Source organism: Zonotrichia albicollis, chromosome 8, assembly GCF_047830755.1.
Source record: "Zonotrichia albicollis isolate bZonAlb1 chromosome 8, bZonAlb1.hap1, whole genome shotgun sequence".
Classification (NCBI taxonomy): domain Eukaryota; kingdom Metazoa; phylum Chordata; class Aves; order Passeriformes; family Passerellidae; genus Zonotrichia; species Zonotrichia albicollis.
The window spans coordinates 36989370-37014980 of record NC_133826.1 but is presented as its reverse complement, the minus strand read 5'-3'; the positions used below and the strand labels follow the sequence as shown (position 1 = coordinate 37014980).

Genomic DNA, 25611 nt, shown 5'->3' with positions numbered 1-25611 from the left:
TAAACAGGCCAAAGTCTGCCCTCCGGAAGTCCAATGCAACAGTTTTACTGGTGCTCTTCCTGACTTCACTAAATATTGAGAACTCTATTATTTCGTGATCACTCTGCCCCAAGCGACCTCCAACCACCACATCTCCCACCAGCCCATCTCTGTTTGCAAACAGCAGATCTAACATAGTCCCTCCCCTGGTGGGTTCACCCACCAGCTGCAACAAAAAGTTGTCCTCCATACATTCTAAGAATTTCTTGGACTGCCTCTTTAATGCTGTATTAAGTTCCCAGCAGATGACTGGTAGGTTGAAGTCACCCACAAGAACAAGGACAAGGACAAGGACAAGGACAAGAACAAGAACAAGAACAAGAACAAGAACAAGAACAAGAACATACTGCAAAATGAAAACTTTGCAACTGCAGGCACTCTTTAAACCAGCTTGGAGATAGGCTGAAAGGTGAGGAATTTATTTTCATGTAAATTCGGTGCTTGCATTTCAGGCAGAAACATCCCTTCCTCCTTGCAACATTATTTTTGAAACTAGATTAAATCGTTCATCAAGTTTTTTTTTCTCAAAGCACTAGGCATTCCAAAATGGAAGTGCTGTCTCCAGTACACTGTGAAACTAAATTTTGTTTGATGAACTCATAAAGTAACAAGTTTGACACACTCTTCCAAATTTTATCAAGTCATCATTTACAGGGGTTCAGAGTCTATATAAAAACTCTCAAGAGACCCTTCCTGTCCTAACTGCTCAGCACAAATGCTCTTCATTCTCACAAAATTCCACACTGCTCAGTTCCACTATGCAATTTGCTTTCTTGTAGTCTAACTGGGCCCAGAGAATGGTGGAGTTACGTCCAGATGATGGCCAGTCACAAGCGGTGCTCTGCAGGGCTCGGTGCTGGGGCCTGTCCTGTTCAGTATCTTCACTGACAAACCAGGGGATCAAGTGAACCCTTAGTCACTTTGCACCAAGATGTGCAGAACTGTTGATCTGCTGGAGGGCAAGAAGACTCTGCAGAGAGATCTGAACAGGCTGGATCAATGGGCTCAGGTCAATGGTCTGAGGTTCAACAAGGCCCAGTGCTGGATCCTGCCCTTGTGTCACAACAACCCAGGCAGTGCTAGAGGCTTGGGGAAGAGTCACTGGAAAGCTGCCCAGTGGAAAAGGACCTGGGGGTGCTGGTTGGCAGCAGCTGAACATGAGCCAGGGTGTGCCCAGGTCGCCAAGAAGGCCAGTGGCATCCTGGCCTGGATCAGCAACAGCGTGGCCAGCAGGACAGTCTACCCTGTACTGGGCACTGGTGAGGCCACACCTCAGATCCTGTGTTCTGTTTGGGCCCCTCACTACACAAGGACATTGAGGGGCTGGAGTGTGTCCAGAGAAGGGCAATGGAGCTGGTGAAGGATGTGACACACAAGTCTTATGAGAAAAAGCTGAGGGTGCTGGGGTTGTTTAGCCTGGAATACAGGAGGCTCAGGGGAGGCCTTATCTCTCTCTACAACCACCTGAAGGGAGGCTGTAGCCATGTGGTGGCCAGTCTCTTCTCCCAAAACACAAACGGCAGGACAAGAGGATATAGATTCAAGCTGTGCCAGGAGAGGTTGAGGTTGGACATCCGAATACCTTAGAAGTGTTCAAAAGTCAAGACTTTTTGTTACTCACTTGTCACCTCTACTGATTTACAAACCTCCACTACATGCCATCACAATCCTTTCCTCAAAACCAAGACTCCTTGGAACAGAAGCAGCTACACTTTTGTGAGGGTTGGATGAGTGGACAGTGGGGTAGATTGAAAACTAGGTGACTGGCAGATCCCAGAAGGTCATGATCAGTGGCACAGGGTATATTTGGAGGCCTGTCATTAGTGTTGTCCCCCAAAACTCAATATTGGGTCCAGTACTGTTTAATTTGTCCATCAATGACTTGGATGAAGGGACAGAGGCCTCCTCAGCAAATTAGTAACACAAAGCTAGGAGGAGTGGCTGATACCCCAGAGGGCTGTGCCATGCTTCAGAAGGACCTCAACAGGGTGGAGAAATGGACAAAGAACCTTCTGAAGTTTAACCAAGGTACACACAGGTTCTGGCATGGGAAGGATAACACCCTGTACCAGCACAAACTGGGGGTCGACCTGCTGCAAAGCAGCTCTGCAAAGAAGGACCTGGTGATCCTGGTGGACAACAAGCTGTCCATGAGCCAGCAGTCCCCTTGTGGCCAAGAAAGGGATCCTGGGATACACTAGGAAGATAGCATCACTAACAGGTCAAGGAAGGTGATCCTACTCCTCTATTCAACCCCAATGGGGCCACAATTGGTGTTCCATGTCCAGTTCTGGGCTCCTCAGTAGAATACATGGATCTCCTGCAGTGAATATAGTGGAAGGTAACAAAGACAATTGAGGGACTGGAGCACTTCTCTTACAAGGACAGATTTGGGCCTGTTTAGCCTCAGGAAGAGACAAGTAAGAAACAACCCCACCAATATGTGCACATATCTAAAGAGTGGTGCCAAGAGGATGGAGCCAGGCTCTCGTCCGTCGTTCTAAGCAGTAGCACATAAGGCAACTGGCAGAAACTGATGCACAGGAAGCTCCACCGGAACAAGAGGAAGAGCTTTACTGTGCAGGTGACTGCACACTGGAACAGATTGTCCAGAGAGGTTGTGGAGTCTCCCCCACTGGAGACACTCAAGAACCATCTGGGCACAATTCTTTGCTCTGGGATGACTCTCTTTAAGCACAGATTTGACCAGGTGACCCACTCTGGTCCCTTCCAACTTGACCGTTCTGAGATTCTGTGATTATGTAAAACAACACCGTTGGGATCCAGACTGGCCGCTTCATTTTACGGCAGACGAAGCGGGACTTCACACCTCTGGTCCCTCCCTGGCCGCTGCCCGGTGACGGGAGCGCGCCCGCCGGTCCCGCTCGCGACGCGCGCAACGGCCGCCGGGCGGCGAACGCGGGCGCAGTACGCGCTACCATGGCCCTCCCCGCCTGCGCTTTCTACGGCGAAGATGAAGATCCCGATGACGATGACGATCCCGATCCCGCTGCTGCTCCACCCGGCGGCGGAAGTGGAACGACGCGGAGGGCGCTAACTCATACCGATATCACACCGCCGAAGTGGCGCTTTTGTCGCCAGGCTTTTCCCACCCGCCTGCCCCGCGCCCCCTCGCACCACTCCGCACGGCCGGCAGCGCAGCCACCACCATCCCTCTCCTTCCCTAACTCCCACCCTCTCCTTCCGGGCCTCCACGGCGCCTCCTTCCCCGGCTTCCGGGCCGGCTCCGCCTCCTCCTTCCCCTGCCGGGACATATTTTGCCGAGCGGGGGCGCTGGCGGGCCCGGCAGTAGTAGCCGTCGCTGCCGCCATCGTTGCAGGACGGTTTCAGTCTTCTCAGCTCCCCAGCATGGCAGCAGCGGCGGGAGGCAGCCGCGCATCTCGCAGGCCGGCGCTGCTGACCCCTCGCGGCAACGGGGACCGCACCGTGTTCCTCTTCGACCGGCGCCGGGAGCAGGCGGACCCGGACGAGAAAGTGCTCAGCTACGGCAAGGACAACTACCGCGCTTTCCGCAGCGCCGTCTGCCAGGTACGCGGCAGGGCGGGCGCGTCGGTGGCGTTGTTTCACGAGTGAGCGTCCGTCCCTGAGGCGCTGGGGCTGGGGGGCGGCTGGGGCGGGGCGGGGGTGTCACAGCCTACTCGGGGGCCGCCGCGCCCGCCGCCTGCCCGCCAGCTTTGTTGCCGGGATAGGTGGGCGGCCATGGCGGAGAGCCCGCGGCCGCCCCGTCGCCGTCGCCTTTCTCCCGCAGCCCGAGAGGCCGGTGCGGGGCGGCGGCGGGAGCAGCCCCTGGCGGCGGGCGGGAAGGCAGCGGGCGGCCCCCCAGCGCCCCCGCGCGGGGAGCGGCGGCGGCGGGCGCGGTGCCGCGCTCCGGAGGGCGTTTGTAGCTGACGCGGTGCTTGGTGCCCGGTCACAGCGCCGGCTCGGGGGTCTCGCAGGTCGCTTCCAACCGAGATGGTTCTGTGGCTCTGTTTCTGTTGTCCAAAGTATCGGCGATGAGCGCCGTTTCCCGTCTGCAGCCGTGGCTGCCATTTAAATACCGTGTCTGGCGGCGCCTTTGCTCTGTCGCGTGTCCTTTCGGTTCTTTTTCTCTGTCGTAACGCGAAACGAAACTTACTCCGTCTTCACAGCTCGGGAAGGTGGAGATTGTTTTCCGCGTACGGGCTGTTCCCAGTAGTTTGCTGGCGCTGCCAGTAGGCATCGCCCGTTTCTGTCATGGTTTCGTTTTCTGAGCGAGTGGTGAATGCCATAAACCTCTTAGCTGCCTGCATGTTTCACCATGTGAAATGCGCAGGAAAATCAGCTCTGAATTTCTGTACTAATTTAGTCTGATAAAAAATTTAATTTTAGTTTCTTTATCCAGTATAATTTGCACTTCGTTTTCTAGCATGTAAATTCTATTTTTTACATATAGATTGGATTAGAATAAATATCCGGTTTACATTTTAATAAATATAATTATTTCTAAATTTTATAAAAATGTATCGATTATTTATGAACAGTATAAATACTACCAAGTATCACTTTTCTATGTAATATAACTATATCATGATTAAATATATAATTAATATAATTATATGTGATGATAATTATATAGAAGATACAGGCAAAATATTTATTGAGGAAAAAATAACTAAATAAGTAGTGTATAAATTGTTCTATGTCTAGACAGTGTTTCTTGTAATGGCTTCCTACTGTGATGGAAGCTTTGAGTTTCCAGTGTCAGCAGAGACAGCTGTCATTTGTGATTGCAGAGTTCTGTGTCCAAAATGGCATCGCCATGGCAGAGGCATCTTCCCTAGAAGTGTCCACAAAAGGAGTGGAGGTGGCACTTTGTGATATGATATGGTTTAGAGAGTATGAAGTCTTGGAAGACTGGGAAGTCTTTTCCAGCCTTTTTGATTCTGTACTCATAAATAAAGGGGCTGTGGAGTGTTTTGCTTTGTCTGATCCGTGCCCGATAAAGACATGAATGCACTACAGTGTAACATTCTGGAAAGCTAGACTGTGGGGTGGGTTCATGACCTTCCAAGGGTTTGTATCTCCTGTGAGTAATTCATGAGTGTTACATAATTTTCTTCTAGAATTGTCTTAATAGATACAACTACGCCTAGCAGATGGGCTCAAGAATACTAAGTATTTTCAGTAGTTGAGGCGAATATGTACCTGATGAACCCACCCCTCTTTTAATTTTGTATTTTATCGACGAGCTGAGTTTACCACTAATTTACAATTTGTTATAGAACAGAGTCTGTCTTTTCTGGGCTTTTTTACATATACTGCACACTCCAGTGACTTAATGTTTCCATACGTCCACATGGTGTTCAGTTCACAGAGCTTTTGGCATATTCGCAGTTTTATTAAGAACTAAGCCATCATCACCAGCTGTGACACATCTTGGGTACAAACAGCTTTGGGGATTTTTTTACCAGAGAAATGTTTTGATGTTTTGAAGTTGGTACCTTAATGCTGTTAGGCAGACTTCTTGCATGGGCAGCCAAGCGTGTGAGAAGCCTGATGCTGCAAAGCAGACCTTGCTGAGTTTGAATGTGCTGCCTGTGAAAGTACAATTTTCAAGTATAGTTTTTTTACTATGTTTAATATTACAAGCCTTGTCACCAGTCCTGGTGGCTGTTTTGCGTATTAAGGGTAACAGTCTGTGCTCTTACAAACTTATGCAGCAAGAACCTCAGCTGATTATTCTCTTAGAGAAAGACCTTCTCCAATAATGTGTTTACTGTTATGAATAGGAACGAGGCCAAACTTTCTCTGGAGAAAGAGGTTCTCGTTTATTAAAACAGCTGCAAGGAACAGAGTACCCAGGATAAGCCCAGGCACCCACACAGCGAGCCAAAACCAGAACAGTGCGCTAACCCCAAGTGCACTGGGTTCTCCCCACAAAACAAGTCTCCAAAAAAAGAACCCCGACCCAACCGAACACCCCCCATTTATAGCCCCCTTTGAGTCCAGGATTGGTCCGTTTTGGATCCGCATGGTGATTGGTCCATTTCCAGGCTTCTCATTGGTCTTTAACGCCGTTCATTCTGGACCAATCGTTTCTGCAGGGCTTCAAATGATTGGTCAGATCTTCCATCCAATCCGTCTTCAACCTCGCCTTACCCCGCCAGACCGCCCTTCCACCAAACCCTGGAGCCTTGTCCTAGAACATTCTAATCAGCCCTCCCCTTAACATAATACAATTAATATAACATAATTAATACAATATAATTGAACTATACCCTAATTTAACGTAACTTAACTTTTACCTATAACATTTGCCATCGGTGAGTGTGGTCAGAGATGCCTCTGTCACTGCTACTTTCAGTGTAATGACTCTTTGCACTTTGCAACCGTCATCATCTGATATGTGGGGCATCTGACTCTAAAAAAGGGCTGAGACAGGTGGATTGGCATGACCTCTAAATGTTGGTACAGTGAAAACTGGGCAGGCAGAGGGTTGGGATGTTTGCTACCTCATGTCTCCCACACCAACAATATACAAGTTCTAGGACTTCTGGAAGAACATTTTAGCTTCTCAGTTCTCCAAGAGCTTTGTAAATTGTGTTTCTCTGAGTGTTGCACTCCAAAGTTCTCCATTTCTGGCATCTTGAAAGTTGCAACTAATTACTTTTAGGAGAAAGTGATGAATGGGTTCACTGGCTTGGGACAGACTTTCCTAGGTTCGTGGTGCTGAAAAGAGCAGGGAAGTAATGAAAGCTCAGGAAGAATGATTCTTTTGTTAAGCGGATTTTGAGTTAGTTCATACTAAGTTGAAGTGGAATGTTGTAGTCACTTTTAGACAATTCAAGCTGTTAGGCACTGTCAGACTGCTTGATTGGGCAGATACCAAGTATGCAGCAATGTTGTTTCCACAGGTCTCCTGTCTGGTGGCTCAGCCTCAGTACAGGCTCAGCTTTCAATGGACTTTGGCAATTTGTCATGCAGCTGAATGATGTGAGTGCAGCAGCAAAGGCACTCCCATGTGGTCATGGATGACAAGGATGCCAGAAATATTAAGGTCTTGGAACTGTGTATGTTGTGAACATCTTCCTGTGGCACAAGAGGATTCTTCTGGGTAGATCTGAATGTATAGGAGTCTTTAAGGTGAATAAGGGGGTTCAGTGCTGTGTGTTGCTTCTTCTTGGCAGTACAGTTTCTTGTGCTCCTTATTGTTGTCTTCTGTTAGGTCTGTACCCTACTGCTTGTCCTGATCTTTAGAGTATAATTCAAAAATACTTAGTAGCAGTAAGCAAAATGTAGCTAAACCGTTGGCAGCTAATCTGAGATTCCTTGCTCACCTTATCCAGGTGCACAGTGGAACTGGAACACTTCAGTTTGTTGCTGAGATGGCAGAAATCCTTCAGTCACTTAGAGAGGCCATGCTCCTTTGATAGCAGAAAGGTGTCTGTGCTGAAAACTGCACAGACGTTTAGCTACGTATGGAGGGATTTTTAAGAGGATTTGAGGTGAACTACCAGTCTGAAGACAGTTAATGGTACTAAGATTAGGGTAACTATTTGTATAGGATCCAAAGTCATTGGTGAATGCTTCCTTAGTTCTTCTGAAGCTTCTCTTCATTGTTGTGATCTCCTTGTGTAAAAGAAAGAAAGCATAGATCTGTAATCTATGTAAAAAGTAAATATCTGTAATTAAATACTCAACAAATATCACAATAAACCAATGTTTTTTGCTTTTAGTCTTTTGTCGAGATTCCCATTGTATCCTAACCTGCTTACTATTTAAATAGATATTTAAATAGATTTTGCCAATCCACCCAAATAAATTCCAATGTCTCAGTGAGCCAAGAAGCAGAAAAGGATATTTATTAAGATGGTGCATGGAAAATAAGCATAAGTGTAATATCAAATCAAGACAAGAAATAAGTGAAAATTTTGGTGAATATTTGCTTACAATGCGCAATAAATAAAGTATAATCAAATTATTTGCAATCAAAGAATAAATATTAGGAACTTCTGCAAGTTTGTATCACCAAAGCATCATTCTGATAAATGTTTAATAGAGATATGTCCATTAATGATAAAATCAGTCCATCTTGCAATAATTGTATTTTTGTATTTTAAGCCCTATGTTTGTTTAGCAATTTTAGCAATTCTGTGTAACCAGAAACTAAGAATATATGTATTTTAAACATGCTAGGCATACACAAAGCAAGTTTCTCTTTGATTTTTAAAGACACTGCTAGAAATACTGTAAGATGCAGCAATGCTGTAATTTTTTTCCAACACTGTCACACTGTATTTCAGGCATCACTGAAATTGTTATTGATGTTTTGATGGGAAGAAGGATGCAGTTTGCCTACCTTTGTGCATTTGGGTACAGCCTTATGTGCATCAGTTGATTTGGAAAGCTGAGTGGCTTGTAGGTTCCTGGTCAAATTCAAGTGTTGGCAACACAGTCAGATGAAGAGTACCTGCAGTCTTTAGGATTAGTTATCCAGGTGCAGTTGTTAGATGTGACGAAATATTTTTTGGTTTTGAAGAGTGGTTTGTGAATTCTTGTTCCTTTAACAAGTGGTGCCATACAAACTATTTTGGTAGGAGAAGCTGGCATGAAGTTAATGTTCAAGTTTTGGCTGATAGCTGCACTGAGTATTTGTGATTGTGATTTTAGATGTGGTAGTTTGTGAAGATCTTGTGGAAGTTACTGTCTAGACTCAGACTAAGTCTAGTAACATGCTCTTTGTAGAAATTCTGGGGTCCCAAGCTTCTTTCTGCTTGCTAAAAGTTGCAAATCTTGAAAAGATGTCTGAGTTAATGCATTATTCTGGACAAATACACTTGTGACTTCTGTAGAGATGTTGTGTCATACCATTTGCCTCTTTTCTTTTTTTCTCTTTTTCCATCAAAATTGTGATAAAACTTTAAGGCATCTCAAAAACCTATTCTATTACTGGATCTTGTGATACATAGCAATGTTCTAGGTGTTTCTGTTAAACTCTTAGTTCTTAACTTCTTAACATCTTCTATTGATTACTTTTCGTAAATATTTAGAGGTGTATCAACTGAACTTCTGAAAGTAGTGAAGCTTTTAAGTATGACAGAGGACAAGGACCTTGAAGTTCTGCAAATGTTATCCTCTGTAATTTGTTCTTTAGATGGAGATGGTGCTGTCAATAAAGGATGGTTGGAAAATATTTTTAGAGCGTTAGTGTTCATTGCAGGTTTTTGTCTGCAGATAGTCTCTAAAAACCATTTGACCAGAATACACAGGCTCCTGTGTATTTCTGTAATATATAATTTTTTGATTTTAGCTCTAAGAAATGTTTAGAAATAATTTCTACCTTTATTTTTAATTTTAGCTGCTTTTCTAGAGACTTTTGGATTCCTCTTAGTTAGTGTCCAAATATATTATATAAAAGTTTGTGTTGTGCCATTAGGGAAGCTTATTGAGATTATGATTAGAGATGACTGTTATCATCCTGCCCTGCTACCATGAGTGCTTAGTCCCAGGTCCTCACTAAGACATCCTCAGCAAGTTGTCATTGTGTTGAGAACTGTCCTGACAGTGGATTGGAAAAGTTTATTTGATTAGCATTTTTATGAGGCATGTACAGTTCTCTTTTACTTCTGACAAGGTCTCCACTTAATCTTTTTATATTTTAGTTTTCATATCTGCTACTTCTATTAATTGCCTTAATATTACATAGTTGTATGAATAGTTGAGAGAGATGATACAAAAGACAGTTCTTGGCTTGAAAATCCGGGATTTGAGAATGAAAAAGTTTCCCGTAAATGAGTACTGTCATTTCATCGATTTGTTGATGTAAGAGATTTCTCTCCATTTGGACTGATAAATGTTCATTAAGTGGGCTAATTAACTGATAAATGCATGTCTTTCAGATGATAATTTGGTAAATAGCATGGGATATTCAGGTAATCAGTGCAAAATTAGAGAAGGCTACAGCCTTCTCAGTGTTTGGGTGTGGCTCTTAGCTTCATTTTTTCAGATTCCTGGACGAGTTTTTGTAAAGCAGCTGCTGGATCAATTTGAAATACTTTAAAAGCTATATTGCCTTTTGCCATGTTGGGTAGCTAAGTGTATAACTATGAAGGAGAGCATTGAAAATGACGTTATCAAATTTCTTTATGTTTAACTAATACAGTTCAGGTTCCACTTTAGAGGTTTGCATTGGCAGTACAGTTCTAATAGTCAGAAAAAATACTTCTTGGATGTGGAAGGTGACTCCATGGATGTTATGTCTCTGTTATCCTTTGGCTGCATCACTAAGGCCTGCAGCCATTTATTCTCATTATTCTCATGTGCTGTCTGCTTGGATTGGTTATGGTCAGAGGATGCAGAATTTTAAGGGTACAGAAGTTGCATATTGTAGGGAACAACTGTTTGTGTTGGAAAGGTTTGGATTCCAAGAGGTTAAACATCTTTTCTGAAGATACTGTAGTCTTGGCTTCACTGTTCTACCTTTGTCATGTTGGAGAGTGTTCTGTTCCTTCAGTTTTAAAAGTCACCACCAGGAGGACCGGAGGAAGCAGGGCAATGACTCTGTCCTTACAGCAGGTTATTTCTCCTTCACCTACTGCCTCAGGCCTCTTCATGTGACTGCTAGCTGCGGTGGTGCACACACTAAGTTAAATATTTACTCTTTGAACACCTTTTCCAAGGCAGTTAGCAAATCCAGAGGCAAAATCTATGTTGACTTCATGTTGAGTGTTTTAATTGGCTCAGTAGGCAGGTAAGACTTGCTGTGTGTGTAGATCAAGTAGCAGTAAAACTTTTGAGCTTTTGTGCTCATATGTGAAAGAGAAAAGAAACAGAAGTGTAAGCTGCTGAGGAGTTATCTATGGTTTGAGGTTTGTTTTGAGGTTTGTTGGGGGTTTTTTGATTTAGGAAGAAAACCTGTGACTGAAGCTGGTACACAAACTGAACCGTGCTTCTTGATTCAGACTTAAAGGTTAAAGATACCACAGTTCGTTCATGCTTTCATGTGTCATACCTGTAAAGTGCTCTGCTGAAAGCTTCTTGGGCATGTGACATTGTCTCAAACTCCTTTAGCATTATATAAATCTCATGTCATAAACATCTACCAGCAGATTGAGAACTATTAACTTTATTTATCATTAAACATAGGTGATGCTCCAGACTGATCCTCCAGTTACAAGGAGGGCATTTTTCTTGTTTGTACAGGCAGCTTTTTTTGCATCTGTATCATTCCATGGGTTTAAGGATTGATATCCTGCTGTGTGCAAAACAGGCTAAACTCAGGGGGTTTTGTTTTTCTTAATTTAACTTATTGCCTGTTAATACAAACTTCTGATGATTGATTGTGGGGGAAATTAATCACTTAGAGAAGTGATGCATTTCCTTCCCGTTTTCCAAACTCATCTTCTGTCATACACCATTCTTTTCCCATTCGTAGTTTAATTTATCCTTGTTTTCCCAATGCACATCTCATGGTCAATCCCAATTCCTTTAGGCAACAGGTGGTGTGAGACATCAGGGCATGTGCAGGACTTTATTCTGCTGCTCGTGCTGTTGGTTTTCCTGCTATGATGAATTGCCATAGGTCTCAGTTCCATGGGAGTAGGAGGACAGAGAGAGGAGATTCTGTGCCCTGATGTGGGTCCTCCATGGGCCTCAGCACCTTTGGGACCCTCCTTGCTCTGGTATGGAGAACATCCTTTCAGCGGGTCTGTCCTGGGCAATGTCTCCTGATGCATCTCCTCTGTTGCTTCTCTTTTGTCTCTTCTATGTCTTCCCTCACAAGTTGGAGCAGAAGCACCATGCGCCCTTCTGGTGGAAATTTGGGGGAGGAGTGGGTTATTTGCATGGATTTGAGAGCTATCTGCAACTGGCTATGGCTGTCACAGGGCAATTGATTGTCTCTTCTCACACTGGTCACCCCTACAGCTCTCTGACATCAAAGCCCGGCAGCGTACGCTCAGCACGCTTCCAAGTGTGGTTTAGCAACTCATTTGGTTTTCAGTCAACAGCTATGGTTGTTTTCCCAGAATATTAAAATTTTGGATTGTTGACATAATTTATACTTTTTAGGGTTTTGCTGTAATTTTTCTCTTCTCTATGTATGTAACAGTTCATCTTTGTACTATTTTAACTCTTGCATTTGCATGTAGTGATAATATGTAACCAACAGTTTAGAGTTCCTTGCCTTTTCACGTCTGCCTTTTCTAGCTTGTGGATTTATTTGAAGTTCGTATCTGTTTTTTCCCCAACGTCTCTTCTTTTGTATACAAAAAGATAAAAGCTTTCACTTAGTTGTTTGAACACATTGACTTCCAAACATTCTTTCACTGTGAATGTGCAGAGGCATTTCTGAGCATAGTGATTGTACTCTTGAAGATTTTGGTGACAGCGAAAGCTTCATCATGGTTGTGTGTCTGGATTATCATAGAATAACTCAGATTTATCGCATGAATGTGTTTCTGGGTTGTCTCATAAATCTTATCAAATTGAGTTGTGTACATCTTCAGTACTTACTTGGAAAAGGGCACCATGCTGGGCTGAAAAAGACATAGCAGTGAAACCTGAACTTCTTACCAACAGAAGATACCATGTTATCTCTTACATGGACAAATCTTACTGAGAAATTAAACATTTGACCAAACACTGTCTGTTAGAACTGAATGAAAATTGCCAACTGTACTAGTAAATTGCCCAGTAGGTTCACTTTAATTCAGGAATCACCAGCAGCTTCTCGTTCTGGAAATCAGATCCACATACTGGCACAGCTGTGCAGCTGCTTCACTGCTACCTGGCGTAGTGGGAAGAGACAGGGACTAGGATAACCAAGAATGTAGGAGAGGGGGAGGGAGGAAGTAAAACAAGTAAGTCTGATATAGAAGTGAAGCATTCAAACTGAGTAATCCCCAAAGTTTACAAAGCATATGGCCTGTCAAACTGTGGCATGGACAAGAAGAACAGTAATCTGCAGTCCAGATTGCCAAACTTGGTGTGTGTACCTACCTAGTAGTTTGTGAAGTGGAAAGGACCTGCTGCCAGTGGACACTGAAATGCTGGGTTCACCCAGGAAATTAAAGCATAGCCTGCCAGGCTGTTTGGGTTGGTTTGACTGAGGCTCTCCTGTGGAATGGGGGGGAGGACCAGAAGGGTGACGCTGCCCCTGCTTCCACAGCAGGCTGCTGCCTTGTACCTGCACTAGCTGATCCTAACTTCTTGCTGCCTTAAAGTAAATACTGCACTCTTCATAAGGGTGTGAGAGCAGAAGAGCCTTTGGGAGAGTGAGAAAACAAGGAAGCTGTAGTTATAGCTGGAGGGAAAGATGCTTGCCTGTGCTTTCAAATGTAAAACTCAGCAGTTACTCTGTATTAACCACTGACCTCAAATGGCACTGTAGAATGTTAGCTTTCTAAAATCCATATATTTTAATGCTTAGTTTTCTTGCTCTGAGCAGTTTTATAGTTTTTCCTCTACAGATTTGCTGTGTGGAAGTTTGTGTAATGTGAGAGGTAAAATTGAAGTGATCGGAATTCGGAAGAGTTAAAAAGTATTACTCCAGGTTCTTAAGTCTGAATATCAGTCTCTGTCATCTGCATTAGTTTCACTTGTGCCAAGCACTGTGAGAAGTTCAACATTTTTTTCTTATTTTGCTGATGGATAATAACTAACTTTAATGTGGTCACAGGGAGAAAGTAACTGAAATATGGAAAGTAGGCTCTTAATGAAACCATAAGTAGGGTTTAAAAGTATTTTCATGAGTCTGAGTAATAGGGATTGAAAGAGAGATGTGGGAAATGATGAGGGCAAGCTGCTGCAGAGAATGCTGGAGCTTCCTTCTGGGCAGAATCTGGCTGGAAGTGCATCAAGTACCTGTCTGAATTGTCACTGCAAGACTGACTGGGTTGATGGAGTTTGATGAGACCAGGGTTGATTTTACTTGAGTTTCAAAGACTGGAAAGGCAGGAGAAGGTACAGATATTTATTTTATTATTTTGGGAAAGAGATTAGTGTTGGACATCAGGGTGCAAAAATGAAAGTAAAAGCAGAAGATTTAAATGCATGTAGAAAGCAGGATAAAAAGATAAAAAGTCTAAAGCTACAGTAAACACATTCCAAAAAAGACATCAAAGTGGCAAAGATTGTTTAAGTTCAGAAAAATAAACTTCAGTTTTAACAGTAAAGAATTTTTTCTGAAAGAAATATATTTTTTTTAGATGTATGATATAATTGAAGAACAAAGACTTCAATATCCAATGTTAAGAAATATTAGGTTGGTTTGGTGTCTCAGGAGTGCAGTCAAATATGGGACACCCTCTAGATCATAACTATTGTGGTAATTTCACAGTCTTGTTCCTCTGCCCTCAAGTGGGTTATCTATAAGACAGTTCTTCCTCCCTAAAATTCCTGTTGCTCGCTAGAGCATATTTTTATTTTATACAGCCAAAAGACCATACCCTAGTTTGAACAGATTTGGTTAAATTGAGAAAACAAACGATCCTGAATTCCACTGTGTTCTAAGAGATTGTGATTACACATCAGTAGCTTGTGACAAAGTAAATAGACTTTGCCTTTTTTTGTTTTAATGTATCTGAATAGTTTTTGGACTACTTAGTTATCATAACTAAATGACCTTCAATTTTTATAGGCATTTGGCATACCTTCTGATGAAACCTTTGTTATCACCACAACAAATAGGAAGGAAATCACAGAAGGTAACTTCAGTAAGTATCTTAGACGACAAAATAATTACAGTTATTTCTTATATTGATCAAAAAGGTCACATGATAACTGTTTGTGCTCTGTGATGTACAGTAATTAACTGAAAGTACAAATCCTGTAATCATTTGCCAAAAATTGCTTCAAAATCAGTTTCACAAACATGTTTTTGATGAGTTTGTATGATAACAGTTATACTAAGTATCTTCTGTCACAAAGTCTGTAAATGATAGGAAAAAATGATATATATATATATATATATATAGCTGTCACTTGAGAAAACTTGCATTCTAAAGCTTGGAAATGTGAAAAGATATTAATTTAAATGTTGTTATTAAATGCTGAACAGGCAGCGCTTAGGACAATACACAGATTACCTGTGGCAACACTCGTATTTGTTTTGAGAGCAGAGGTTGCCTGATGCATTGCTCTTCAATGTACTTTACATTGCATCTTCCCTGCAGGCGAGCTTGTTGACGATGGGGTTACTTTATATCTGCTGCAGTCAGTTGATCAAATGTTGCTTTTGGCAACCAAGGAGCGAATTGACTTTCTGCCCCACTACGACACACTTGTCAAAAGTGGCATGTACGAGTACTATGCCAGCGAGGGCCAAAATCCTTTGCGTAAGTACCTGCAAAAATAATCTTGTGTAAATGATGTTTATATGAATATAATGTGGTTATGAGCAATTCAACTTAAAATTATAGCTGCTAAAAAAATAGTCTTAACTGTAAAAGAAAAGTTTACTGTGTTCTTCCTAAAAGATTTTCTTTTTAAAATTACTAAAAGTAGCTACCTAAGAATCCAGATTTATAGTGATACCTTCTCAAATACATGTTCAAGAAGTTTGAGTATTTTAGAAGTAAAATAACTTTAGCCTGAATAATCTTGTGCATGTCATTCAGACAGGTTAGCATTTGTGTTACCAAGTTTTTGTCTCCTGTACTAAACTGTGGACTTTGTGTTTGAATTTAATGAACAGTTTATGTGTGAGCTACTATAGAATATTTTGTGCCCTCCCATCTACAGGTGCTACAGGGCTTAACTGACCAACAAGAGCAAGTATTTCTTTAAAAAGATGCTGCTTTAATCAGTTTTTTTTCGAAGTAGTGCATGAAATATGTAACCACCATTTTGTATTGTTTTACTGAACAGATTACTTTCTGTTCATGGCTTCTTTGAAAATTCTGTCTGTGGCTGTGATTACCTTCCAAGTACTATGTAGTTCACAGGTACAGCAGGTTCAAAATTGCACAGAAAAAAATTCAAAAAAATATCAAGAATCAAGCATTATACCATTCCTGTTGCTTTAAAACAATATAAAAAATGTTTATAAATAGCAGCTGTTATTTTTAAGGACCAGTCTTTCCCCTTTCCTCTCTGTGCACATAATTTGTTCTGTGCCCCAGCAAAGGCACTATTTTGGTTTGGGTTTGGTGGTAGTGTTGAGTCAGTGGTACATCCATCCCTGTGCACAGGAATTGCTGTGTAAGGCCACTGAGAACAAGCATTCTGTGGAGATCTGTGATGTGCACTTTATTCCTGCTAGCAGCCAGTAGTGGACCTGTGGCTTTCCAACACACAGAAACTGACTGGAAAGGCCAAGCTGGGTCTGGTCTGTAGCAACCATACCCTGGTGGAATTTGATTAAATAGGCAAGTGTAAAGTATTGTAAGGACACTAAACCTTAGGAAAAGACCTTTCAGTTGTTAAAGGGTGTGGTTCATGGGACACCGGGGAACACCCTTGGTGATAAAGGAGTAGAAGAGTGCTTGCAATTGCTTAAATGACTTTTCAGAGCACAAGAACTATTGATTTCTATGTGGAAGAAATCGGGTGTAGAAGGCAGGAGAATAGCATGGCAGAATAAAGACCTCCTGGTCAAACTGAAACACAAGAGAGAATTGCACAGCTGGTGGAAGCAAGCTATAGAATAATAGCAAGCTAGAGAATAATGTAGCAATATTAGCTAGCAAGCAAGCTAGAGGATAATACAGGGATATTGCCTGGCAATATAGAGATGAGATCAGGAACAGCCGGAGCAAATTTGGCAAGGGATGGGAAGAGGGATGATAAGGGTTTTACAGATACATTAGAAAAGGATGACAAAAAAAGTTGCATCCTAAATAAATGAAATGTGAGGTGAGGAGGTCCAGGGGCAGCTGACATGGGGAAGACAGAAGTACTAAACCAATGCCTAACCACTTCTGAATGCTGATGAAGGACCATTGTTCTTTGCTATGGAATAGTAAATATGGATCACATAACTGATGCTCAACTACTCTGTAATGCAGAAAGTTGCAAAAAAGTGCAGAACTGTTTTTGTACTTCGATAACCCCTTGAGGGAAAATGCCATGTGCTTCAGTGTTGCTGTGTTACACTGATACTCAAGAGTTTTCTTTTACATGTCTGAAGTGTGTGGCCAGTGTAAATTGCACTGTAGCATTCTGAAGAACTCTGCAAATTGTAGGAAATAAGGTTTCCTTTTTAAAGAGACTGACTGGAAATGTCTGTTCACTAAAGCTAGTCATGTATTTTTTTCAGATTAAATGCAATTTTCCAGTAAACTTAGGTAGTTTTACTTTAATTAGGTAAGTGCTCCAAACATTAATGGTTAGAAACAACAAATTTGTGCAAACAGTTTGCCTATTTCTGCAGTGTATTGCAACATGGATCTGACAGAAATTTGGTTGTATTTACCATTCACTGAAATCCTTCAACCATTTCTACAATTTTCTTTGTTTTCTATAAAAAAATAACACTGTAGTTTTAAATGTTTCACAAAATTTCAATTTAGTTTTCTTGAGTTAATTCATTCTTCCTTCAATATTTTAACAAGTCAAAGTCTATTTTTAGGTACTTTTGACTCACATATGAATCATAAAAATTAATTTCTAATCATGAAAGGGACAAATCTGTCTTTTGTTAAGGAGATGGTTAGTTTATCATTGTTCTTTCTAATAATTGTGATATTGCCATTAAGAGATATGAGAGACTTAGTGATAAAACAAATTATAAAGTACATGTAAAAAAACTGTTTCATTTTTTTAAACAAGATGTTATGTGATTTTGATTGTTCTTACTGGGCTTAGGTCTTGTCTGTGTTTAGGTAATGTGTTTTCCTAATTGTTGAAAGAAACTACTATAAGTGGGTGTCTGTTTCCTGAGCACTAATAGGGTTTTTTTGTCAATTTTTTTAGCATTTGCCCTTGCTGAATTGATTGACAATTCTCTATCAGCTACGTGTCAAAATACTGGCATTCGGAGTATACAGATAAAATTGGTAAGATAAAAATACTTCAGTGTTTTCAGACATAGTTTGCATTATCCTTTTTTTCCCCCCCTGTTGCTCCTTGTTGATTTGTGCTGTTTGTTTTTACCCCAACAGCTCTTTGATGATTCCCAAGGAAAATCAGCTGTTGCTGTAGTTGATAATGGAAGTGGAATGACTTCTAAACAGCTTAACAACTGGGCTGTGTATAGATTGTCAAAGTTTACAAGACAAGGTGACTTTGAAAGGTTAGCAAGTTCTATATATTTCTACAACAATTAGCAAGCTCTGCAGAGGTCCGTAAAATATGTTCTTAAGGCATAGCTGTATACCAACACTCAGCTAAACCCTGTCATTTTATGATTTCATAAATAGACCCATACCTTTTCTGAGTAGGCAATAGAGAAGCTTTATGACACAAAACTGGTCTTCTGTTATTGTGACACACTGAATACTTTTTTGTTCTTGGGACCTTTTCTAAACTGTCTTTTGCTTGCCTGCATACAGTTCGGGGCATGCTCTGTCCTGCAGGAGATTTTTGTTCCATGTTCATCTCTTACCTGAAAACCTTTCAGTAGTGCATTAAATGATACATTCAATATCTGTTAAGCTACTGCAATAACAGATGGTTTTAGTTCAAATTTTCTTTTTTTAATTTAAATTTTAATTCTGTATAATGCATTATAAATTATATCTGGAGATGTCTATTTTTTTATGCAGGCTACACAAAATAAATGTTTTGCATTTAAAAAAGAAAGTGGAGGTTCTATGGTGGGTTTTGCTTTTTATATGAATTAACTTTACAGTTTTGAGTCTGTTCTCAAGAGATGTTCTACCTGCACAGCCAGGCTTAATCCTAGTGTATAAAATTGCACAAAATCAGTTATGTACAGTTTTTGAGCTTTGGTCATATTTTAAATACCTTAAGTCTAGTATCGCAAATGTGAAAATGATAATTACAGTCTCAGTCATAACTAATTTGTCATATGAACAGGTAGTGTAAAAAGTAATACGGCTGTGGGAAGTGATAATATAGCTGGGGGAATTGAAAACATCTCCAAATAGAAAGTCAATGTCTTTTAAGCTTCTGGAGATAAGAGCATAAAAAGTCATTCTGGGTCACTTGTAAAGAAATTCACTGCTTTTTGAAATTGCTGTAGGCAAGTTTAGTAACAGAAATATGTAGTATTCCTAAAATGCAGATTTAAACTGTGGATTACCACTTATGGAAACAGAGGTCTAAATTATAGTAGGATGCCATCTACACCTTATTTTCATTTGGGACTGCTGTGTTATAAAAATAAATATTTTCCTAAACTAGATAAGGCTGCTCAAAGTGACTTAGAAGACATGGAATTTCACTACTGACAGCATATGTTATCTCTCCAAGTCTGCGTTTAATAGTTGGTTAGCACTATTTTCCACTTTGACTTAAAAGTATTTTTATGAAAGGATGCTGTCAGAAAGATCAGGCTTGCTTTTTAAGCCATTTTTAGGTAGTAAGATTTGGTTTGCGAGAAGGGGCAGAAATGTTTTATAAGATGACTTGGGAAAATACTTACTCTGTCATTATCCTTTTAAAAAGAGTACATCAAGAATTTCAGGCACATATGTTTTAAGCTTGCAGTTTTAAAAGGTATAAAGCGAAGGATTTTTTAACAAAATACTAGGAGGAAGAATTTGGTAGAAGCTTTAGATCAAAAGTATCTTTGGGTTTTTAATTACTTTTGTCTTGAAAAAATTTATTAAAGACACTCTTATTCTCAGTGATCACTCAGGATATGTACGCCCTCTGCCAGTGCCTCGTAGTTTAAATAGTGATATCTCATATTTTGGAGTTGGAGGCAAGCAAGCAGTGTTCTTCGTGGGACAGTCTGCCAGAGTAAGTCAATGTCTGACTTTAATTTTATTTTAGAACATTCGCACACAATCAGATTGTTACTTCCTAACTTTTAATCACAGCATTTAAGTATTCTATGATGCTAATTTTAAGTCTTATTTTGATTTTTAAATGCTGTTTCTTTAATAAAATCAGATGATAAGCAAACCTGCAGCATCTCAGGATGTTCATGAACTTGTCCTTTCTAAAGAGGATTTTGAAAAGAAGGAGAAAAACAAAGAAGCAATATATACTGGATTCATTCGAAACAGAAAGGTAAATAGCCTTAAGATTCTCACATTTATAAATGAAAGCCTTTCCCAGGTTAATGTGATTTAACTGTGTAATATTCCTGTAATACTTATCTGGAGATATCTTCACCTTAGTGAATCATTTGCACCCTGTAGTGTAAAAGGAAGTAACCAAGAACTTGAAGACACTAAAGACAATTTATGCCTTTTTTTTATGTGATGCTTTTTCCTCTTTTCAGTTAAGGTTAAATGACAGAAATGCTTTACAGTTTTGCATGTCAGGTTAAGAAAAATACTTTAAAATGCTTTTCTAAGCACAACATTTTTTTTTGTTGCGTATGAAACTAAAATGAATTTTCTCTGAAGCAGTAAGGAATAAATTAGGGAACCAAATTGTACTTGTTTAGAAATACGTATGACTGACCTGTATACTGGACAGAAGTCCAGGCAGACCAACGAAACCAATTGATTTTATAAATATTCATACATGTTGTAAAATAAATGAACTGTTTAGCTGAAAGCTAAACTCAACAGTCCTGATGCTTTTCATGAAGAAAAAGAGCCTAAGTAAAAAAGCTGTAAGATAAGGAGGAAGATTGAAAATAACTGATTTTTGGACATTTTTGGGCAAGGAGGGAGAGGCCAAGATGTAGCTAAGGGTGCAGATGGGAGGAAAAATGAGTGGTGTGTATGACAGGGTAGTCAGACCTTGAGCCCATATCATGTGGGTTATGTCAGTGTTCTTGGTGTTTCATATGGATGAGAAAGGAACAGTAGGTAAATAAGGTTATTGTCGTGCCAGTTCTGGGTCAGTGAGTTGCAACAAAAAATGAATTGCCAGTTTTGGTTTTATTCTCTCTACAATATCAGACTCAAAAAATAGAAACTGAAAATAAAAGCTTACAAAATCTGCTTTATTGTAAAGGGTACAAATGCTTTCCCTCCCTGCTTGATACTAAAGAGCAAGGTTGGATGATACAAAGTAGAAGACAAACTAAGGCACGCATAAGTTGGAAGAAAGTAGCTGAATGAGATGCATAGGTACTACTAAAGAGTTCAAGAAGCTGGTGCAATCAACTGTTTGAAATGTTGTGGTAATAATATAAAATCAAAGTTAAATTGACAGTGTTAAAATGCAAGTAAAATTCTATTTAGAGTTAAAAAGATAACTTGTAACTATCCAACAGGGAGGAGATGATGTGAAAAGTAATAGAGGTGAGGTATGAAGATAATAGAGGTTTCCCTAAAAGATTCTTAAAACCCAGGTTTAGGAATTTTTTTGCAAATCATTGAAATACCTAGGCCAGTTCATTATATTGGTGTGAAATAAAATGTGTGAATGCATCTCGCTAAAGACTTGAAAAATGGTCTGCACTGCACATACATCAGCAAGAGAATACTGTGGCAGAAGTAGAAATTGTAAATGGATTACTAGTGTGAGAAGAATAATTGAGCCTTTGAGCCATTCAGTTGGTGAAGGAAGTTATTTTTGCAAAGAAATTAAGGTGTAATTAATGTGAAACAAAAAACTTTAGAACAAGGCCATAACACTGAAGAGAAGTGATATTAATGGTATCCCTGCTGGTCATCTTTCCTTGATGGGTAATAGTCACCTCTCTTCACTGCAGTCATTTCTCTGGACCGTTGAATATTGCAAAGAAGTAAATAGTTATTTTCTAGCTGAGATAGATGCTTGGAATGTAGGGGAAGGTGCCATGGTAGTTTGTAATCTGTAGTGGGAAGGCAGCCAGATAATTTGGCAGTGATATTTTGGAGGCTCTTTTGGTCAAGAAATTTGGTAAATTTCTTCCATGATGTACAAAGTGGCACTTGTTCAGCATAAGTGTGCAGCTTCTAGGTTTGTCAGATCACATGGGGATGAGGACCAAGCAGCTCTGGCTTTTCTTTATTATTGCCAATCCCATCACTAGCATAGAATAGACCAGGCTATGCTGTGGGCAGGAAAAAGAGATGTAGTCTTCTTTGACGAAAAGTCTCAAAAATTGTTTAATTATCCTTTTAGCTAAGGAGAGCTCTTTGATTCCTGGGGAAAGTAAGTCTTGATAGAACACCCTTAACTATTTCACCTAACTGATTGGGTAGGACATGTCTCCTTTCATGCCTTAGTGATGTGGGGTTTGTCTGCTTTCCTGCAAAATAAGGCATGTAGCTGCATTGACTACAACATATCTTCCCAGTTGTAGCAATTGTTTGCATTCACTAGAAAGATCTTAATCTTTGTTTTAAAAATAGAGGTTTTTTTCTGGATGTACCAAATGTAAGTGATTACTCACTGGTCCAGTGTGAAGCATGACATCAACCACTGTGTCTTCCTGCACTTTAGAAAACTGTCAAAAGAGCAAAGTGCATCCATTCAGGAAAAGACAGTCAGTAGTTTCTGGAATGAGGAATCTCTCTTTCTGTTAGGCTACTTGACATTTCATCTGGAATTGAGGATTCACCTTTTTTTCTTTTACAACAAAACTGTTTCTTCTTCTTGAGTTTCTGCTGTAGAAAGTAGCCTATCCCTTTAAAAGCCAATAACTTTTTTTGGCTTTGTTTTCTTAAAGAGGCCTTAATGTCTTGCCCACTTAATGCTTCCAATCGATGGATGAGAACATGGATATTACACAGTGCTACTACATTCAGTGTGATTAAATGCATTTTTAGACGGCACACTTTAGGTGCTGTGATGAAAGTGAGTTGAAAATGAACTGGATTAGTGATGTCACATTCTCAGCTTGTTGACTTTAATTTGGAAACCTTTATTTTAAGCTTTAATCCTTTGTGATACTTAGCATCATGTGTTCTGTATTACTTTTCTCTTATGTTTTTTAATCCCTTTCAAGTTGATGGGCATTTGGAAATTCAGTTTACATCCCTGCTCTTATTATTTTACTTTTTTTGTAGCCATCTGATTCTACTCACATCACAAGTGATGATGAAAGATTTCTTCATAATCTAATATTAGAAGAAAGGGATAAAGAGAGTTTCACAGCAGTTGTCATTACAGGTGTACAACCAGATCACATGCAGTACTTGAAAAACTACTTTCATCTTTGGACAAGGCAGCTGGCGTAAGTTGGTGATTTAAAAGATTTCATTTAAAAGTGGGCTACTAACAAAGTCAAGTAATTATGAAATGCTTCTTTTTTGTGCTTTGACATTGGCCTTATTCTTTTTAAGGCCATTAATACTTCAATTAGCCTCCCTATCTAACCAATTTTACAGTAATGAACACAACTGAATGGGGCACCCCCAACCAAAGATGTGACTTGATGATTAATACATAATCCACTGTAATTTTTACATACATATCCACTGTAATTTTTAGTAGCCTATTAATTTAATGGTGTATTACTAATGTAAGAAATTGTTTATCTAGTTACTAAGAACTTCATCAGTTACTTTGCTCACAGCCGTGCTCCTAACCTTGCTCACAGCCTTGCTCCTAATTTACACTTTTAGGGGATCTTTTGGTTGGTTGACTTTTTAAACAACAACAAAAGAAGGTACTGCTCTTCATCCAGTTTAAGAGGGAGAAGGATATATGACACTATCTGCTCTGTACTGTAATGTCATCTGTGGGCCTGCAGAGCCTGGAGATACCAGTGAATAGTTTGGGCTTACCTGTTATGATGATGGATCCATCTGTGAATGTAAACTGAAATACAAAGGCCTAGACCAGTTTTGAAATCTGGCAAACTACACAACTTTGTTTTCAAACTATGATTTTATTTTTGTGATACCTATAATCTGATAATAATAGATGTACTTAAAAAGAGGATTAATATAAGAATTAGGTAATATCTTACTATGTGAAATATCATTCAGTGTTGCACATAAAAACTTGTTACTGAAGCCATTTTTAACCTCATGAAAATATAGGGTACATCTACTTGCAGAGGGTAATTTAGATCCCTCATTAGCTTCCAGGTGCTCATCCAGTGAACACTCACACTTTGCTGTGTGTTAGTTCTTTCCAACCATCTCTTGAAGTGAAAGAGCTGCCTCTGTTTGAGATGGAACCCAGGTGCAATTATTCAGATATATGCCCTGTAGCTGTTACAGTAAAACCGCTCACTTAGCCTTCCAGTGCTGCACAGTCCCGTGTCACTGTTTCAGCTGCAATGGCCCTTTCCCCCCCCGAACACTTCACCATTTCCTTCTGCCATGCCTTTTGCCACACATACAGGGTACCAGTTTCATTCCACTTTCATGCGCTGCAGCACAAGCCCTCATTATTTTGGATGCTTTGAAGTGGAGATGAACCCCTAAAATAACAATGTCTCAAGGCCAGGAGACTGCCTTTTGAAGTCTGGAAGAAATGCACACAAAATACTAAGCAATTTGGACATACTATAAAATCCTGAGCAATGAGATCAGGAGGAGTCTTTTTCTGGGAACCAAGATTTCTCTTTGGGGAACATTTAGTGCAGTGGAGGTCAAAGGCAAGCAGCTGTAAACTTGCAGGTGCATTTGTCTTTAGTCATGCATTCAGTCCCCTTGACTAGTACAATCTCATTTTTCTCCCGACCATCCCCCAGAGCTTTAAGGATTCAGTCTTTGAAGTTGGAAGAATTAGCTAGCTGAAAAGTTGAAGTAAATGGAGTTGAGTTCCTCAGTTTTCTCAAATTGCATTTCTCTATGAAATTATTTTATCTATTTGACCACATATATTTTTTGAAATTTGTTAAATGAGGAAAAATGCCAATTAGAAAGCAATGTTTACAACTGAAAAACTATTTCTATTATGCAGATCACGTCCATGACTCCTACCTATATTCAAATTTATGTAAATAATGTAAGGATAGTGATTGTTTGTTACATATTTCTGTTACTGTTAGATGATTGATACAAAACTGATAGCAGAGACAAAGTGTGGAAAGATTTGTGACTCTAATTCTGATTTCCAGACTGCAGAACAATTTACAGTAGTTTTTTTTTAGTTGACCCTTTGATGTAAAGGATCTGTAGCCATGTAACAATTGTATTTTTTTTTTCACTTAATCATTTTTTTTCAAATTTGTTTCCAGTTATTTTACCCAAAAATTGGTCCTAGTGTGATTGTGCATGACAGAGATGAGAAGAATGAAAAGGAGTCACTTCCTTTAGTAAACCTTTATTACCAGATATATGTTGTCAAGGAGTTGATTTATAACAGTGCAACAAACCAGTTATATTTTAATAAAAATAAAAGCTTATTTAGATTTTTTTAAATTATAATGTGCAATTTTTAAATTTCACTTGCTGGTTTGGTTTTTCTCTGAAATGTGTTTCAGTCATATCTATCACTATTATATCCATGGACCAAAAGGAAATGAAGCTAATGCTGCAACAAAAGAAGTAAGCCCTTTCAACAACATCGATATTGAGGTAAGAGATTTTATACATGTTAGTCAAAAGTCCTCTTTGATGCCAACTTATTTATATTGTGCCTGTTTCTCTGTAATCATGCCTTTTAAAATACAGCATTCAA

At 40.0% G+C, this 25611-nt stretch overlaps 1 protein-coding gene across 3 annotated transcripts in view; it reads left to right on the top strand.

Moving 5' to 3' along the window:
- The first annotated feature begins 3233 nt into the window (after positions 1 to 3233).
- The window catches only part of LOC141729895 (structural maintenance of chromosomes flexible hinge domain-containing protein 1-like), a 38543-nt gene continuing 16165 nt past the window's right edge, over positions 3234 to 25611 (top strand). Inside the window, exons 1-9 of one of the 3 annotated variants that reach the window (XM_074546546.1) lie at positions 3234 to 3588; positions 14657 to 14732; positions 15192 to 15353; positions 17932 to 18014; positions 18120 to 18250; positions 19770 to 19884; positions 20038 to 20157; positions 23043 to 23209; positions 25415 to 25508. In XM_074546546.1, coding sequence (XP_074402647.1) covers positions 3409 to 3588; positions 14657 to 14732; positions 15192 to 15353; positions 17932 to 18014; positions 18120 to 18250; positions 19770 to 19884; positions 20038 to 20157; positions 23043 to 23209; positions 25415 to 25508 — 1128 coding nt within the window. In that variant the 5' untranslated portion in view covers positions 3234 to 3408. The remainder of the gene's footprint in view (positions 3589 to 14656; positions 14733 to 15191; positions 15354 to 17931; positions 18015 to 18119; positions 18251 to 19769; positions 19885 to 20037; positions 20158 to 23042; positions 23210 to 25414; positions 25509 to 25611) is intronic. The other 2 variants (XM_074546545.1, XM_074546547.1) reach the window with 2 other exon arrangements.